The sequence below is a fragment of the Chroicocephalus ridibundus genome, chromosome Z, assembly GCF_963924245.1.
Source record: "Chroicocephalus ridibundus chromosome Z, bChrRid1.1, whole genome shotgun sequence".
NCBI lineage: Eukaryota > Metazoa > Chordata > Aves > Charadriiformes > Laridae > Chroicocephalus > Chroicocephalus ridibundus.
The window spans coordinates 56,660,469-56,676,416 of NC_086316.1; the positions used below are offsets into that span (position 1 = coordinate 56,660,469).

The window sequence follows — 15,948 nt, forward strand, 5'->3', positions numbered from 1 at the left end:
CGGCAGGTAGGAGAAAGACGTTGAGATTGTTAAACCATGTGTTAGTAACAGAATATTTCAGGATACAGACCAGTACACAGAACAGTCACGAAGGAATTCTGTATATAGATTAAAGACAAGCATTACTGGCTATGCAGTCAGCAGCAGCTGTGTACGGACCTGTAGAGATCTTTGCAGGTTAGCGAGGAGCTGCAGATGGGGATGCCCTGGGACTACAGACTGTAGGGGCCACTAGACATGTGGGCATTATATGCAGCTGGAACACCACCTCCACATCACCTGTACCCCAAGTACACCCCTAGCACGAACAGAGACACAGACCGGCAGAACAGCCGGTTTTCACACCCGCCTGTCGCCACCGCACCCGCGGCCTCCACGGCCCCACCGCCTGCATAGGGGCCGAGGGCCGTTGGCGCGTCCAGTCCAAGTGGACCCAGGGCGGCCACCGGACACCCCAAGACTTTGACTCGGCCACAGCGAGGCCTTGCACCTCCCCACAGGTGCAGCCCAAGGCGGGCAGCTCCACCGCGGACCCACAGTATTGCGGGCCCGGCCGCCGCCGTCCCTCCCGCCTTAAAATGGCGGCAGCCGGGCAGCTCCCCCACCGCCACTGGCTCCCCGCTGCCATTTTCCGAAGGAAGGAGACGTGGGGGCGGCGGCGGGAGGGGGACACCGCCACCGCCGGGCCTAACTTCCTGCCCGTCCCGGCCGGCGGTGGCTCCCCCCTCCCGCTGCTGGGCGCTGCGCGACCCCCGCGGCGGCCAGATTTCTTCCCCCCCCGCCCCCGGCAACTAACCCTCCTCCCCGCCCGCCGGAAGTGGCGTCAGGCGGCGGCAAGCCCGGCCCAGGCAGCACCGGCGCGGCCACGCCCCTCGCCGAGGGCCCCGCCGCCGCTGTCCGCCGCCACCGCCTCCCGCCGCTCCCGCCTGCGCCCGCCGCCCCGGCGCGGGAGAGGAGTCGGGGCGGTGCCCGGTGTGGCTGAGGGGGCCGTGTCCGCCCCAATCCTCTCCGCCCCGGCGCCGTCCGTTAGGGCAGGCCCCGCCTCTTCCGGGCCTCTCTGGCTGGGCCGCCGCCTCCTCCTCCCTCGCTCGCTCTCCCTTTTGTGAGTTATAGCAACCGTTGCCTTGTGAATCAAGCGCCATAGTCACCGTAGTCCTGGCGACTGTTACCCATCAACAACAACCGCTCCGCTCCTGCTCCTCCTCCTCCTCCTCCTGCTGCTGCTCCTCACCCCCTTCCTCATCGTCACCCACAACAACAACAACAACAACAACAACAACCGCCACCTCCAGCAGCAACGACAGCGGGAACGCCACCACAGCCCGCCTCAGCCCAGGTGAATACGCTTGCCGGGCGCACGCCGGCCCTCCCTCCGCTCTCCCTCCCGTAGCCGCTGCCTTCCCCCCCCCCCCCCCTCCTCCTCCCCCCCCTCCTCCTCCTTCTCCTCCTCTTCTTCCTCGCAGCATCCGGGCCGGGGCTGCTCCCTTGGGCTGCGCGCTGGGTCGCCCTGCTGCCTCCCCCGCTCCGTTCATCTCCACCGTCCTTCCATCTCCCCCCCGCCCCCCCCCGGCCCCGCAGCCCCCGGGCGCACTTCGCGGTTGGGTGGGGAGCGTGTTGCGTAGGGGGGCGGTTGGGATGGGGGTGTCTGTTGGGCGGGGAGGGGGGCCGGCGGCGGAGCGAGGTGCGGAGGGAGAGAGAGACTCGGCGATGGTGGGGACGGCGGCAGGCGTCTGGGACCTCCAGGACAATCGCCTGGGTGCGGTGGGTACGCAGCTTACTCCGTCTCTCCTTTGCACGGGCGGGGGGGGCTCGAGAAATCGGGGAACGAGGCACCGGCCGCGGTCTAAGGTTACTTACTTTAAACCCGAAAAAAATCCCTAGGGGTGGGAGGAAGCATGCAGCCGGAGACGGATCCTGTAGCACACCGAGAGCAGGGGGTGTTTTTCCCCTTTCACTTAGAGCGGCCTTGTTCTGATTTGATGCGACGGCTAAATGTTGCACGTTTTTGTGAACTTGCTGTATCTTTTAATGATACTCTCTTGCTGTCGATCATGTCAGTCACTTTTCTGTGCTTTGTGTAGCCATCTATTTTTTTTCTTTTATTCCTAGTTAGTGTTGCTGCATATTTTCGTGCAAGCTGTATTTTCTTTGTATTGTGTTTTTTTGTTTATTCAATACCCCCACCTATTCACAGACTAGCAGGTTTTGGGTTTTTTTGTTTGTTTTTTTCTTGTATTCCTTCTGCAGGGGATTATTTTTTAAATTATGCTTTCATACTGCCAGTGTAGTGTGTAACAGTGCATGTGTAGATCTAGTTTATGCACAGTGAGTTATGTTCATGTGGAGAGAATCCATCTCAGTTCCCTTAAACTCTCCATGGTGAAGGAAATTCAAGAAACTGAGTGCAAGTTTGTGTGCTGAGCAGCAAAGAAAGGAGAAAACACGAAGTAGTATTAAAAAAAAAGTCTTTGTCATTTTACTACTGCTGTATTTCAAGAGTATGTTTGGGAAAGAGGGAAGAAGCAGCTTTTTACCTCTCAAGGAGCTGTAGTAGAAATTGTGTTATTAATGAGGATGCCTTGTATTTTTTTTCAATGCAAAATACTTGTTTTCTTCATCCTTTTTGTGATTGATTATGAAGATCTAAAGATTTGTGTTGACAGTGGCATCAAATCATACTCTACATGCTTTTAAAATTCTTTCGGTTAAAGTGAATTTTTGGCATCTATTATGGCAATGAAATTATCTTTTAACACCTCCATATCCAGTTGCACTCTCCTCTTTGACTTGTCAAATCATGTGTCGTTGTGGCAAGCTTTTTTCTTTTTGAAGCAATGACTTCATAATTTCCTTATTGCTGTATTTAGTAAAATAGTTAGGAAAATATGTGTTCTTGATTTTATTCTAAAACCTGTATTTTAATTGTTTATCCACTCTTTCTGTTTTTATATCTGTAGAACCCTGTGTAAAATGCAGGGTTTCTCATTAAAATTTCAGCAACAATATATTTGTTTGTCTGACATTGAAACTACCAATGAATGTGACGGGCAATTTTTCCAAGCGGCTATCAACTACAAAACGTGCTAAGTGGTTAGTGCGTTGTTGATATTAATATTTCTTGAGCTAAGGTGTAGTGGATCTTTTTTTTTTTTAAAGTCTATTTCATGGGACAACATGAACCTAGAAAATACATTATTTTGAATAATGACCAAAGGTTGCTATGTTGTCATCTTTTTATGATTTTACTCAATATGAAACCACTGAGTGCTAATTTTGTAGGTCCTGCTATCAAGTAAGTTCTAAAGACATTAAGAATTTTCAGTATGAGTTACCATACTGTATCAGTTATATGGCACATTTAAATCTTAATGTATTGTTTATTAGTTTTATTGGGGAGTTTATGTAATTCATTGGTTATGAAATCATTCCTGGCATCTACTGTTGCTGAAAAGAGGATATGTCAGTTCTGCACCATGCTGGTTTTGAGTAGCTTTCTTAGAGCCGGACAGAGTACTATGTGGGATGGAGTCCTTCCTGGGCATTGAAATCACTCTGCAGAACACGTATTCGGATCCCTGGTAGCAAAGGAAGGTGCGTGCATCGGCTGTGAGACAAACTTTCTGTTTTAACTCTGTGAGGAGATGTACAGATGTTTCTTAAAAATCAGATTAAAAGTACATATTTTTTTCTAAAAACAAAGACCTTTTTAGTACTATTAGCCACATTTTCTTTAGGCAATGACTGCAATTTGGAAAATAATAGTGCAGCTATGGTGACCTCTTTTAATATTATGGACTTCATTGAGAAAAGTATTGACTCCTTATTCTCGCTGAAATACTGTAATGATCACAGATGAGATCTGTATTATGTATTCTGATTCTCTAATGCCTGCAGCTGTCAAAATAGTTGGTGTTTGTGGTGCTAACCAGTGTTTGAAAATGAGGTGGCGTGTGATTTTTATTTTTTTTTTTTTATTCATTGGTTTTCAGGACTTAGAGTGTGTAACTACCTAATTGTGTTTCAGCATATCCTAATGAGCCTATCTGGATCATATGCTCTGTTGTGTTGTTAGTGAGTTAACCTACATTATGCTAGCCTTTCAGTAATGTAGCTTAGGTAAATGAAATGGGAATCAAAGGTACAGTGCTGTTAAAGAGTTTAAAGTCAGGGTGCTTTATTTGATAATTAGGTTTGGCTTTGTTAGTGCTATCCCATTTCTTGTTCCTGCCTGATACAGTGGTTTGTTAATCATGAAACTGTCTACAGAAATGAATGTTGCTGTTTCTTTTCATTTACTAAACTTTAAATTGAGAGGGAATGCTGTTACTGTTTTCCTCTCTTCTTATCTTGAAATGTAAGCAAGTGTCTAAAAGGCAATAGTCTTTTATCACTGTGGTTCCTTTTGGTGTTCTAGCTGGTGTTTCTGGCTTTCATGCATTACTATGTCCTCTTATGAAAGGCTTCCTTCCCTCTTAAAATATTCCGTATTAGTTGAATTTTTACCTGCAGTCTCCAAAAGCTTACCAGCTGCAGGCATCGTCATGGGGGATACTTAAATAATGAATAGGCTTCTAAAAATATAAGATGTATGACTCTTAAAGTCCTTTTAAAAAATTATTTTCAGTTGAAACAATGTGTTGTGAATGCATCGCAAATACAGACCGAATGAAAAATAAACTTTCAATGGTACTGTAGCGTCCTTGTATGGAATTCCGTTACAAAATCAAACTCTTTGTCAAATGAGTGTATGAGAATACCAAAAGCGGTATGTTTTAAAATTATGAATGAATCTACTTATTTTTTTACTAAGAAGGAGGGCTGAAAAATTAATGAGGCTTTTAAAATGAATACGCTAATGTTAAAGATTATGTTTTTCTGTTAGCCACAACTTTATTATTTACGTATTTCTAGTAAAGTTGGTTGTCAATCGTAACAACACTTCTCTTTTCTCACACATGCTACGTATACCTGTATTTTGGAAACTTAAAGAGCAGTACATGTACTGATTTGTCCAAATCTAGTTTGTTAAGGACAGATGGCTGATTTAAACAGGTGTCACTTTCATTTCTTGTGCATTGTGTTGAGACTTCCAGAGGTTTACAAAAGCTGACTGAAGCAGGTGGTGATCTGTCCTTTTGTGATTAGCAAAATGTACTTTTGTAAGAAATTATTTTCCCAGTGACTAGGTGGTTTTTAATAATTAACATGTCATATCAGAGTTTGAAGTGTTCCATATAGTACAATCATGTTATTATTTAATTCTTTTCTCGTTGGACTTTAAAAGGAGGTGTGAAATTTATCAGTTTATGACTGTGTGGATAGCTGTAGCCCTACTCATTTTCATTCTTGCAAGACCAAGAGCAGATATATTGCTTCATGTAACATTTCGTTTCACTGAATTACTTTACTTTTTTTTCTTAAAGGATATTTCACTTAAGAATATTTTTTTAATAAAAATGACCTATCATTAAGAAAACAGTGTTATTTTCAGACTTCTCCCGTCTTTTTTTTCTGGAACTCTTCTGTAGTAGCACACCTGCAGTTTTCTTTCTTTTTCTTTTATTATTTTAATAGTTATAATTTTTCTCAATTAGATTTTAATATGAAAGCATGAAATTGAAATTTAATTTCTAATGATTCCTGGGCATTTTTTGTTTCTAAGGGTTTCTTTTTTCCTTTTATTTTTTTTTTTAACATTGTCTTTTTTATAACAATGACTGCTGTTTATTCTTAGTTATTTTCTTTCTAGTAGGTGCACCAGAGGGTGCTATGCTATTTGAAATACAAAAAGGATAGGAAATCCTAAAAATTTTTTCATTGAAGTACACTGATAGTGTATATGGGATTTAAATAAATCTTGCTGAAAGTTTTCTACTTTTTTCTGTGCATTGCAGTATAGCACACTTAGTATTTTGGTAATATTATGCTAAAAATCATGGAACAAATTGTCTAGTCTGTATCTGAGTACGTCTATGTGTGTATACACACATACACACACTTAAAATACAGTTTCTGTTCATTGAAAGAGACCAAATAGATATATGTAAATTATATCTGGATAGCATATAGCTGAAAGAGTTTATACTTAATGTAAGTAAATTATTGCTCATCTAAAAAAATAGATGAACTTACCTGATACATGCATGCATTTTGGAGTGATGTTTCTTGTATGTTACATTTTTTGTTTGTAAGTCTATATTTCTATTTTATGTAAATTGTTCATTTATAGCTGAGTTCTTCTTAAAACATGTATTGCTGTATATAGATATTTTTCTTTCTCGATGAAACTCTTCCTGGATGAAACTGAGGTTGAAACTTACCTGCTTGCTTGTGAATTGCAAGAGAGACAGGAGCTTTAGTTGATTAGGATAGATACCTTTCTCCATCAATCATTAGTTTCGAGAAAGACACTTCCCTCCCCAACCCCAAAAAAATCCCAATGCTCCCCAAAACAAAAAAACCACCACTGTGAAATTAGTATCCTCTATATATTTGTGAGTACCACTGTGTTTCATTTCAAAAGTTTCTCTATGTGTATATATGAACCCGACAGATTAGAATTTCATTGTTGTAACTTCTTTTAGTTTAATGGTATCTATGTTTTTTCCATACACTGTGAGATTAATTAGGCAATGCTTTTTTGTGCGTGTGGATGGATAATGATGTCTACTTCAGTATAATTTCCCTTTGGAAGCATACGCAAAGGTGCAGACTGGAGCTGGGATAGTACACCTTAAATTGCTTGGTTTTGCACACTGTGTTTAGTTGTTTTTCCTGTTCCACTATGGTAAGTCTTTGGTCCCCTAACTTCAGATTTAGTAGCCCAAAATAAAGAGGTGGTGGTTGGACTATATTGTAAGATGTATTTAATAAAGGAACTTACTGTTTTACAATACAAATTTTAATGATGATTGGAAGTTTAAATTCTAGCAATTCAGACTTCCTCTGTAAATTCTTGGCTTATTTCTAACCTGTCTTGGTTAAATTCTTACATGACATCCATAACAATGCTATGGGAACACCAAAGATTGTGTATTAATAACTAAATTTGAGTGTAATTGTAACATTTGTGACGTGTTCATTCTTTAATGAGAGGAAAAAAATATCTAGCACTATTTTTAAAGGTCATTTTGTCCACCCATGCATCCAGTACATTGAGTATATCTCAGCTTCTTAGACCTCCTCTGAGTAAACAATTTCTTTAATTCTTTCATTTTCTTCTTATTGAAGTCTCATTTCAAATAAGTTTATAAGGTCTTTAAGGCAAGAACCATCTCTTTGGATTTTGTTCAGGCTTTGGATGCTGCCATTACAACTAATGACTCAAAGCTGTGTTTACTGTTTATCTACCAAGTAAATGGGTTCTCTTTTCTGTTTTATTACCTCCTAATAATTAGTCTGTGTTTTCTCTTACATACTGCCTCTGGGATGTTTTCTAAACACTAAAACTCGGTGTAGTTAAATCATGCAACGTTGCAAAGTAGAAATAGAAACAAGCAAACCTGTTAAAAGGTGTGGTGTGTCAGTTTGTAAGTGCCATTGAGTCAGTTTATTCTACTGCAGTTAAGGTGTTCTGTTTTCTTGTCCGATTACTTCTTTTTCTGTGTTGTTAACTACACTTCCCTTACAAAGAATTGAAAAACTGTAATAGGATTCTGATCCAGAACTACTTACAACACAGTTATTTAGGATTATAGGAAGCTATTCATTATGCTTCTGTGGAGGTAAAATTCGAAAATATGTAAGTGCATTTTTAGCTCCAATGAGTTAGTTCATGTCTGCTGAATTTTCAGGTGATGTATTGTACATTGTTTCTGAAGTGCCTGTGGTCTGATTTTTTCTCCCCCTGCAAATGTACCTAATCCAGGGTGGAAAAGGGAAAGCAGTCTGCCAATGATACTGGATGTTTGTAGGCTATCTGAAGGGTTTACTTGCTAGTGGATTAGGTGACCGGGCTTGTGAATCTGAGCTGATGTCTTTCGGTGTGACCGGTTACACATTATCCACAGAGCATTTACAGAACTTGCTGTTGGTCTGTGTAGCCTTGTCTAAACAAAATGAGATGCTATTACCTGAGCTTTTTCTTCCTTATCTCTGGGTAGCGTTCTGCACTGTGAACAGCTGAGAGTGCAATTTGACAATGCAAGTCTTAGATCAGTTGAACTAGAAAAAGTAACTAGTATTTACTAAGGAGTACTAAGTCTACTCATTACAGGTAAATGAAAACAAAAATAAGAAAACAATTGTAGTTCTTTTGCCATTTGAAGGAGTGGTGAGGATCAGGATTTCTGTTTTATGTTAAATGTCTCGTAAATGTGAAGATTCACCTTTAACTGTTGCAGAAAACTTTCAGAATTCTCCATCTAGAGCCCTAACTGCTTTTTTTCCAATAAGATGCATGCTGATCCTTACCTCTTTGTTGTTCTGTAGCTTGATATAAGCAGGAGAGACAATAGAGTTACAGATTTAGTGACCGAAGAATATTTCCTACTTCACATGTGGAAGCACATGTGGCTGTACACAAAGGATTATATGCTAGAAATACTAGTTAAGTTTTTACATACCATGTTAATTATAGGGATTCAATGTTAATTGCTTTAGGTCTCTTGGAGAATTTGGAAAGATACAGTAAAGAAAAAAAACAAACTTGCCTTAAAACTACTTGCCTTAATTAAAAACTCATGCTTACTTGTCAAAGTGTTTTTTAGGAATAGAGTTGTTCTATAATCACCATTTAAAAAATAAATTTACTCAATTTATGATTAAAAAATCTAAAATAATTTAATTATCAGATCATACACATTTTATGGTTAGTAAAGTTACAGAAAGTCAATATTTAACTAAGTATCTATAACTCTACAGACCATTAAAGCCATTTATAAAATTAACATATGATTTATGAACACTATCTAGATTACTTCTGCAGAAAAGGTCTGGCTGTATTCAAAGTTATATTAGCCTTCGCTAGTGAGAAGCAGTTGAACTACCAGCCTAGTAGCTGACTGATCAAATTAACCCTTAGCCATGAGGTGAAATTGATATTCTCATCTGTTGACCATGTGGTAGCTAAGGTCACGGCAACATGCAGGTTTCTGCTTGGTGTGTAGTTCACTCCTATTTTATTTGTTCCACTCTGTGTTAAATCACTTCAACTGAGTTGCAATTTGCATGAGATGACAAATAACTCTTGCATTCATTTTATTGTTTTCTATCAGATTTAGTAAATGGAAAAATGTAAAATCCAGTATGTTTTTAACACCTCAGAGTTGATTCTGTGTAATAGTAATAGCAATTCCTGCTGACTTCTAGGAAGGTTATTCTTTGGACTTTCTGAAAGGCATGGAAGTCCTTCTGTGAGCTATACCATCCTTACGGTTTTTTTAGGCAGTGGAACTTGCTTAGCTTTAGAACGGAAGTGTATATATATATAGCAAGAAATATGTCTCCATTCCCTTGTTTTGTGGAAGTCTTTTTGTGCTTTAGGTTTTGAAGTGAGGAAAGTGTCAATGAGCTAAGATGAATGCACAACTCTCCATGGTATTGTCTCTTTCCAGGTGCTTTCTGACTGAAGGTTGTCCGGAGTTGCTCTGTTTTTCTCCAACTCTCTGCAACTCCTTTCTACTACTGTAAGGAGCATAGTGCTGATGGGGTATTTCAGGGAACAATAGTGGGCAGGTAAATTTGTAGAGGTTTTAGTGCACGGGGTCTGTAGTTATGTGGAGGTGAGAGAGGCTTAGGGTTTTCCAAACCTCAGGGTGGTTCACAGAATTAGGGTTTTGTGACTGAAGTACACTTCAGTAGCAAACTTATGTCAAATGAAGGGAACATTTATTTGCAATAGACTGAGAATTAGAAGTGGTCCTACAAAGCAATAGCGTAATTTATCATGCAAGTAGTGACTCTGGTTTATGGAACAGAGCTTCTCCCGGTATTGTAAAGGTTATGTTTGTATGCTGGTTCAGTTGCACTTATTTGCTGTGGGTGTTTTAATGCTGCTGTTTCGGGTCATCCGGATGGTCAGTAGTCAAACAGTATAACCGTATGAACTTGTGCAGCCTGGGATATTCAGATTTCAGTTACCACCTTATATCAATAGTTGTTTGGGGCAGCAGGTCTTACTAACATTTAAATTTCAGAGACTAAAATTACCTGCCATGATCCTGATATGAGCCACTGAGTCAAGTTTCCTGTCTTTAATGGGGCTTGAAAGTGTTCAGTATCTTTACTGTTCTTACTTAAGTGTGTATTTCTCCTGATTGAATTCTGAAGAAACTGTCATTTCTTGACTTGAGGGAAGAGCTAGACACAGAATCATGACTTCAGTGCAGTGAACAACTTTCATGACCTAATGAAGATACATTCTTCATGTGGCCTCGTCACAAGTTGTGTATCACAAACATATTTCAGGCAACTGAGATAAAGGGAAGTTTAGGATTAATTTGCATGTGGAAGACTGCTTTTTAAGGTTTCCCACTGGTTGATTTCAGGATGACATACTACGTCGTATGGTTGGGACTTGGAACAGCTCAGTTCTGTAAATCTCAGTAGCTCTGACTGGTTTATGTCCTCAGCACAGTCATAAGTTTGGGGTATTCAAAAGTTCTTGTGTCAGCATAGTTGTGGTGTTGGTTATATGTTATCATCCAAGGATGGTTACTCTTCAGATACAGCTGAATTTCTTGAAAGCTCAACATCAACAGGCTCACTGTCTGTAACCTACTGAAATAATGTTAACCTGGAGCCAGCAGTTCACTGAAAATAACTCACTGGAGCCAGTAGTGTACTGAAAATAATGTTTTTAATAAAGTGCAAGATTTTCTTCCTACATTTTATAATATGGGAAAAGGTATAATGTCCAAGGCAGAAAAACAGGTGTATCGGGAAGATAGGAAATTGGAAGTTATGTTTTGGTCATCTATGATAAAGGAAGGTGGTGGTTGTGGTGAAGTCTTGATCAGAAATGCTAAAGTACTCGTTCCAAAGTTTGTTTTATAGGAAGGGCAACATAGTAGTGTTTGGCCATTAGAAATGGCTTGAAGATGTAATTGGGTGTTAATAGTGGGGACTGAGATCTTGATTGATAGTATGTTAAATCCTCTAATAAAATTAGCCATGTTATCTCCATAAACCAAGCTGCCTGGTCACAATTGTAACTTTATTTTATAGGTATGCTTCTGAACTCCCACTAATATATATTTATATTTTGTTTTTTAAATATATGTTTATTCTACATGAAGTACTTCAGTCTTTCATGTACTGTTTCAAAAGCTTTTTACATACTCTAGTTACAGCGTTTAACCTGCTAGTATGGAAATAATTAAGTTTGCCATAAAACCAAAGGAACGGAAGATGCCTAGGGCACTCAGTACTATATGGGGTCCTGTTTTTTGATTTATTTTTTTTTTTTCCTCAAAGAACGAAAGAAATGTGGCAGATAATTTCATAGGAGTAAGAATCATCTAGCAGGGCATCATTTTTTAACGTAGGTGGTCTAACCTTGTCAAATGGAGTTACTTGTGTTATGGCAATGGGTAAAACTGGTGGTTTTCACATCACTGACTGTTACCATGTCACATTAAGTGTATTTTCTCAAATAGCCTGTTAACTGTCCTTCACAGTGTCAGAAAGTGCATCTTTTCTTGAACAAATGTATAGATATCTGCTATGAACATGGTATTTTTGTGCTACTTGGTGAAATCTAGTGCAAAAGTGATCACTGAAAAAAAGATTCTCTTTTAAGCTACTGCTACGGTATTATACTGGCCAAAAGGGAGAGGAATACCAGTCCTGTGCAGCTGTCTAGGTCTTCACAGAGCCCACGGGCTAGGCACAGAGTGATTGGGAAGCAGTGCTGTGGAGGAGGACCTGGGGTCTCGATGGGCAGTGAGCCGAACATGAGCCAGCAGTGTGCCTTGGTAGTAGGGAAGATCGACAGTGTCCCTTGGGCTATGTGAACAGGGTATAGGCAGGAAATTGAGGAAAATTATTCTGTTACCCTTCTCTGCACTTGTTAGGCAATAGCTATGTCTATGTCTAGTTTTGCCGTCACCGACCCGCCATTATGGGAAAGACATTGGTAAACTGGAGTAAGTTCAGCAGAGGGCCACTAAAACAGTCAGGAGCTGGGGCAGATACGTCTGCTAGGAGGCACTGAGGGACCTGGGCTTGTTCAGTCTAGAGAAGAGATAGTTTTAGAGGTCCTAACAGCAGCGTTTCCTAATACCTGCAAGGAGGTCATCAAGAAGTTGGAGCCAGGCTTTTCACAGCAATGCGTGGTGGAAGGATGAGAGGCAGTGTTCATAAGTTGAAATGAGAGGTTTAGACTGGAGATAAGGAAAATCATTTCCCCATGACGGAAATGGGGCCAAGCTAGGTTTTGCCATCTCTGTCCTTGGAAGTTTTCAGGCCCTGAGGAGCTGGTCTGATGTCAAGTCTGTGGCTGCTTTGGGAAGGAAGTTGGACTTGAGAGCTCCTGAAATCCCTGGCAGCCTGAGCTATACTATGGTTTTACTTGTGATTCTTGCTCTACAGCAGAAGTTCCTAGACTGTGATCTAGTTTGTCGTCTTTTTCTTGTTGACCAGTTCCATTTCTTAGGACTGCAATTGAATCTTCATCTCCAGAAGTAAAAGAGGAGGGATAGTATCTAGAGCTAAAGTCACAAAACAGTTGTCTTGATATATATGACGAAGACATAATTTGGGTGCCCAAGAGGTATTCTCCCTAACAACAGAGAACTCTTGTGTTCCTTTTTCCTTCAGTGCATTGCTACAGTTACGTTACTTTGGTCCAACTCTGTATTCTTTGGATTTCACAAATTTTGGACTGGACATAGACTGGATTTCATGCATTTACTTATAAAATATTTTACAATGGAACCTTGAGAATTTTCGCAGGAGCCCTGCAGAGGCAAAAATACTATCAGTAGAGAAAACTGCAATAGAAGGAAAACAGATTTGTTAGGTGTCTTCAGGAAAAGGCAACTATGAACAAAGGGATTTAAAAAAACAAGAAGGAAAGACGTTGGTTGAATACATGGCAAAACCAAACCCCAGTTGTTGATTTCTGTGGAATTTTATTTGTGTGTATTTTTTAGGGTCTTAATCTGCAGTTCTTAATCCTTTTACTGCAGTGAAAGAGGAAAATAAAGAAAAAGAGGAAAACCAGAAGAATTTTTAAGTGGAAATTATTTAAAATTTTAAAATAAATTGCAGAGTTTCCTTGCTTTGTTGAGACCAGTTCAAGGGTGTTGATGAAATTTTCTATATATGACTAACGGCCTGGGGATTTGTAAGAGTTATTCAACAAATTTGATTGCTAGGAATCTGAAGAGGTTTTTTTTGTGATGAGGATATCTAAAATATTCTCCTATAACTCATCTGTATTCCTGTTAATTTCAATAAGAACTACATTGTGTCCAAAAAAGGATTTGGGAAGTGAGGGCGATCATTTCTGAGTGTCTGTAAAGAGATGTTTGTTTAGGAAAAATGTTTGCTTTATCATATAGCTGCAAATGTAAAATGAATAGCAATGATGGAGGTGAAGAGCAATGGTCTAAGGAATCGTGTATGGCAGTGACTACTATTGGTAGTTTTGGAATCAATGCTTCTATTGATTGAAGTGGTTTTATTTGGGTTTTTTGCGTTTGTTTGTTTTGGCTGGGGTTTAATCATTGTGGGGCACAGAGACGCTGAAGTCCACAGCAGAATTAATGTATTCTTACTCTTGTTCAACACTGCTTGAGGGATAAGCAAAGACATAGGGACACATTACTAATTGAGATAAATATAGTCTCGATAATCAAGGCAGTAGTAGAAAGCAATCCCTTTATTTAAATGCAGATGTTTCATTGTTAGCTGAATCGAATTCAATGATTAAGGCATAAGCAAGCAAATACATTATTCAGAATCTGCATTTTGACTTTATTTGTAAGTTGTTAAACTTGCCTCCCTCAAATTTCAGAATTTCAGTATTTCAGTGGAAGAGAGAAGTAAGTGTTTGCAGTGCATTTTTTCTTGGGAAAAAATCCTTTTTCTGGTTGAACTAGATAACTTGAATGCATAGTGAAACTTGAAACGTCCTAAAAGGTCTAACACCATAATATATCAAGTACATCTATTCTACTGTGCTTGTCTTTAAGACTGTCATGTGAAGTAAGGTTACATCTCTGACTTATGCAAGTCAGTAATTTAAATGAATACCAAGAAAATTGAAGTGATGTAAATCTCGCTGAGCAAAACAAAGGGCTTCAATAAGAAAAACAAATCAAATAATCTGTAGCATATCTCAAAAGTTAGATAAGTAGTATTCAGTGTTGGTATTTTATGTGTCATAGTTTAGATTTTTTATGTTCCCATGTTACGCATGAGATAGCTAACGATATCTATTTGATAATGTTATTTTACTGTTTCTTGGCTATTATGATTAACAATGAAATGATGTAAGTTACATGGTCTTATGTCTTTATTTTAAAACTTAGAATTCAAATTCAATATCTGCTGTTCATGACATGTACTTTTAATAAATATTGTCACTGAATGTTCTTTATATTTGAATAGTTTTCAGATTCTCTCTATGTGCAGTAGGACAGAGCCTAATAAAACAGATCTTATTAAACAATAATAAAAATTAGTTAATATTACCTTTCATAAAACCAACTTTTGAAAGTAGTAGCATTTATATTATCTGAGCATCAAGCTTTTTGTCAGATAATATGAAAATTTCTCTTAGGAATGTTCTATAACCTTAGCGGCCAGAAAACAAACAAACAAACATGGGATTTGGATCCAATTGTGGAATTCTTGATATTCCATTTGTATTATAAGTACAAGTGCTGTAAACACAGATTTGTTAGCTATTCACTGTTGTACAGTACTAGCTTGATTAATGACATTGTTTTGGTTTTGCAACCAAGGATGAGGAGAAGGCTGAGATGCTTAATGCCTTCTTTGCCTCCGTCTTCAGTAGTCACACCAGCTATCCCCAGGGTGTTCAGCCTCCTGTGCTGGAAGATAAGGATGGAGAGCAGTACAACCCACCCATAATCCAGGAGGAAGTAGTCAATGATCTGCTTCTGCACCCAGATGCACATAAGTCCATGGGGCCGGATGGGATTCACCCAAGAGTACTCGGGGAGCTGGTGGGAGAGCTCACCAAGCCTCTCTCCATCATTTATCAACAATCTTGGTCAACAGGGCAGGTACCAGATGACTGGAGGGTGGCTAATATGATGCCCATCTACAAGAAGGGTCGGAAGGAGGATCCAGGGAACTACAGGGCTGTCAGCCTGACCTCGGTACCAGGAAAGATGATGGAGAGGATCATCTTGAGTGAGCTCTCACGGCAAGTGCAGGGCAGCCACGGAATCAGGGCCAGCCAGCATGGGTTTAGGAAGGGGAAGTCCTGCTTAACCAACCTGATCTCTTTCTATGACCATGTCACCCACCTTCTGGATGCGGGGAAGGCTGTGCACGTTGTCTGTCTGGACTTTGGTGAGGCCTTTGACACCGTCCCCCACAGCATTCTCCTGGAGAAGCTGGCGAATCATGGCATAGACACGTGTGCTCTTCGCTGGGTTAAAAACTGGCTGGATGGCCGTGCCCAGAGAGTTGTGATTAATGGGGTGAAATCCTCTTGGCGGCCGGTCACCAGTGGTGTCCCTTAGGGCTCAGTTTTGGGGCCAGTTTTGTTCAATATCTTTATCGATGATCTGGATGAGGGGAGTGAGTGCACCCTCAGTAAGTTTGCAGATGACACCAAGCTAGGTGGGAGTGTTGATCTGCTTGAGGGTGGGAAGGCTCTACAGAGGGACCTGGACAGGCTGGATCGATGGGCCAAGGCCAACGGTATGAGGTTTGATAAGGCCAAGTGCCAGGTCCTGCATTTCGGTCACAACAACCCCAAGCAGCGCTACAGGCTTAGGGCAGAGTGGCTGGAAAGCTGCCCGGCAG

The 15,948-nt window shown here is 40.5% G+C and overlaps 1 protein-coding gene across 6 annotated transcripts in view; it reads left to right on the plus strand.

The window, feature by feature from the left end:
* Window positions 1-893: 893 nt before the first annotated feature.
* Window positions 894-15,948, plus strand: part of RFX3 (regulatory factor X3) — a 140,380-nt gene continuing 125,325 nt past the window's right edge. For 2 of the 6 annotated variants that reach the window (XM_063320041.1, XM_063320043.1), the window contains exon 1: window positions 1,542-1,765. In XM_063320041.1, coding sequence (XP_063176111.1) covers window positions 1,636-1,765 — 130 coding nt within the window. In that variant the 5' untranslated portion in view covers window positions 1,542-1,635. Of the gene's footprint in view, window positions 1,337-1,539; window positions 1,766-15,948 lie in introns of those variants that run through there. The other 4 variants (XM_063320044.1, XM_063320042.1, XM_063320039.1 and 1 more) reach the window with 4 other exon arrangements.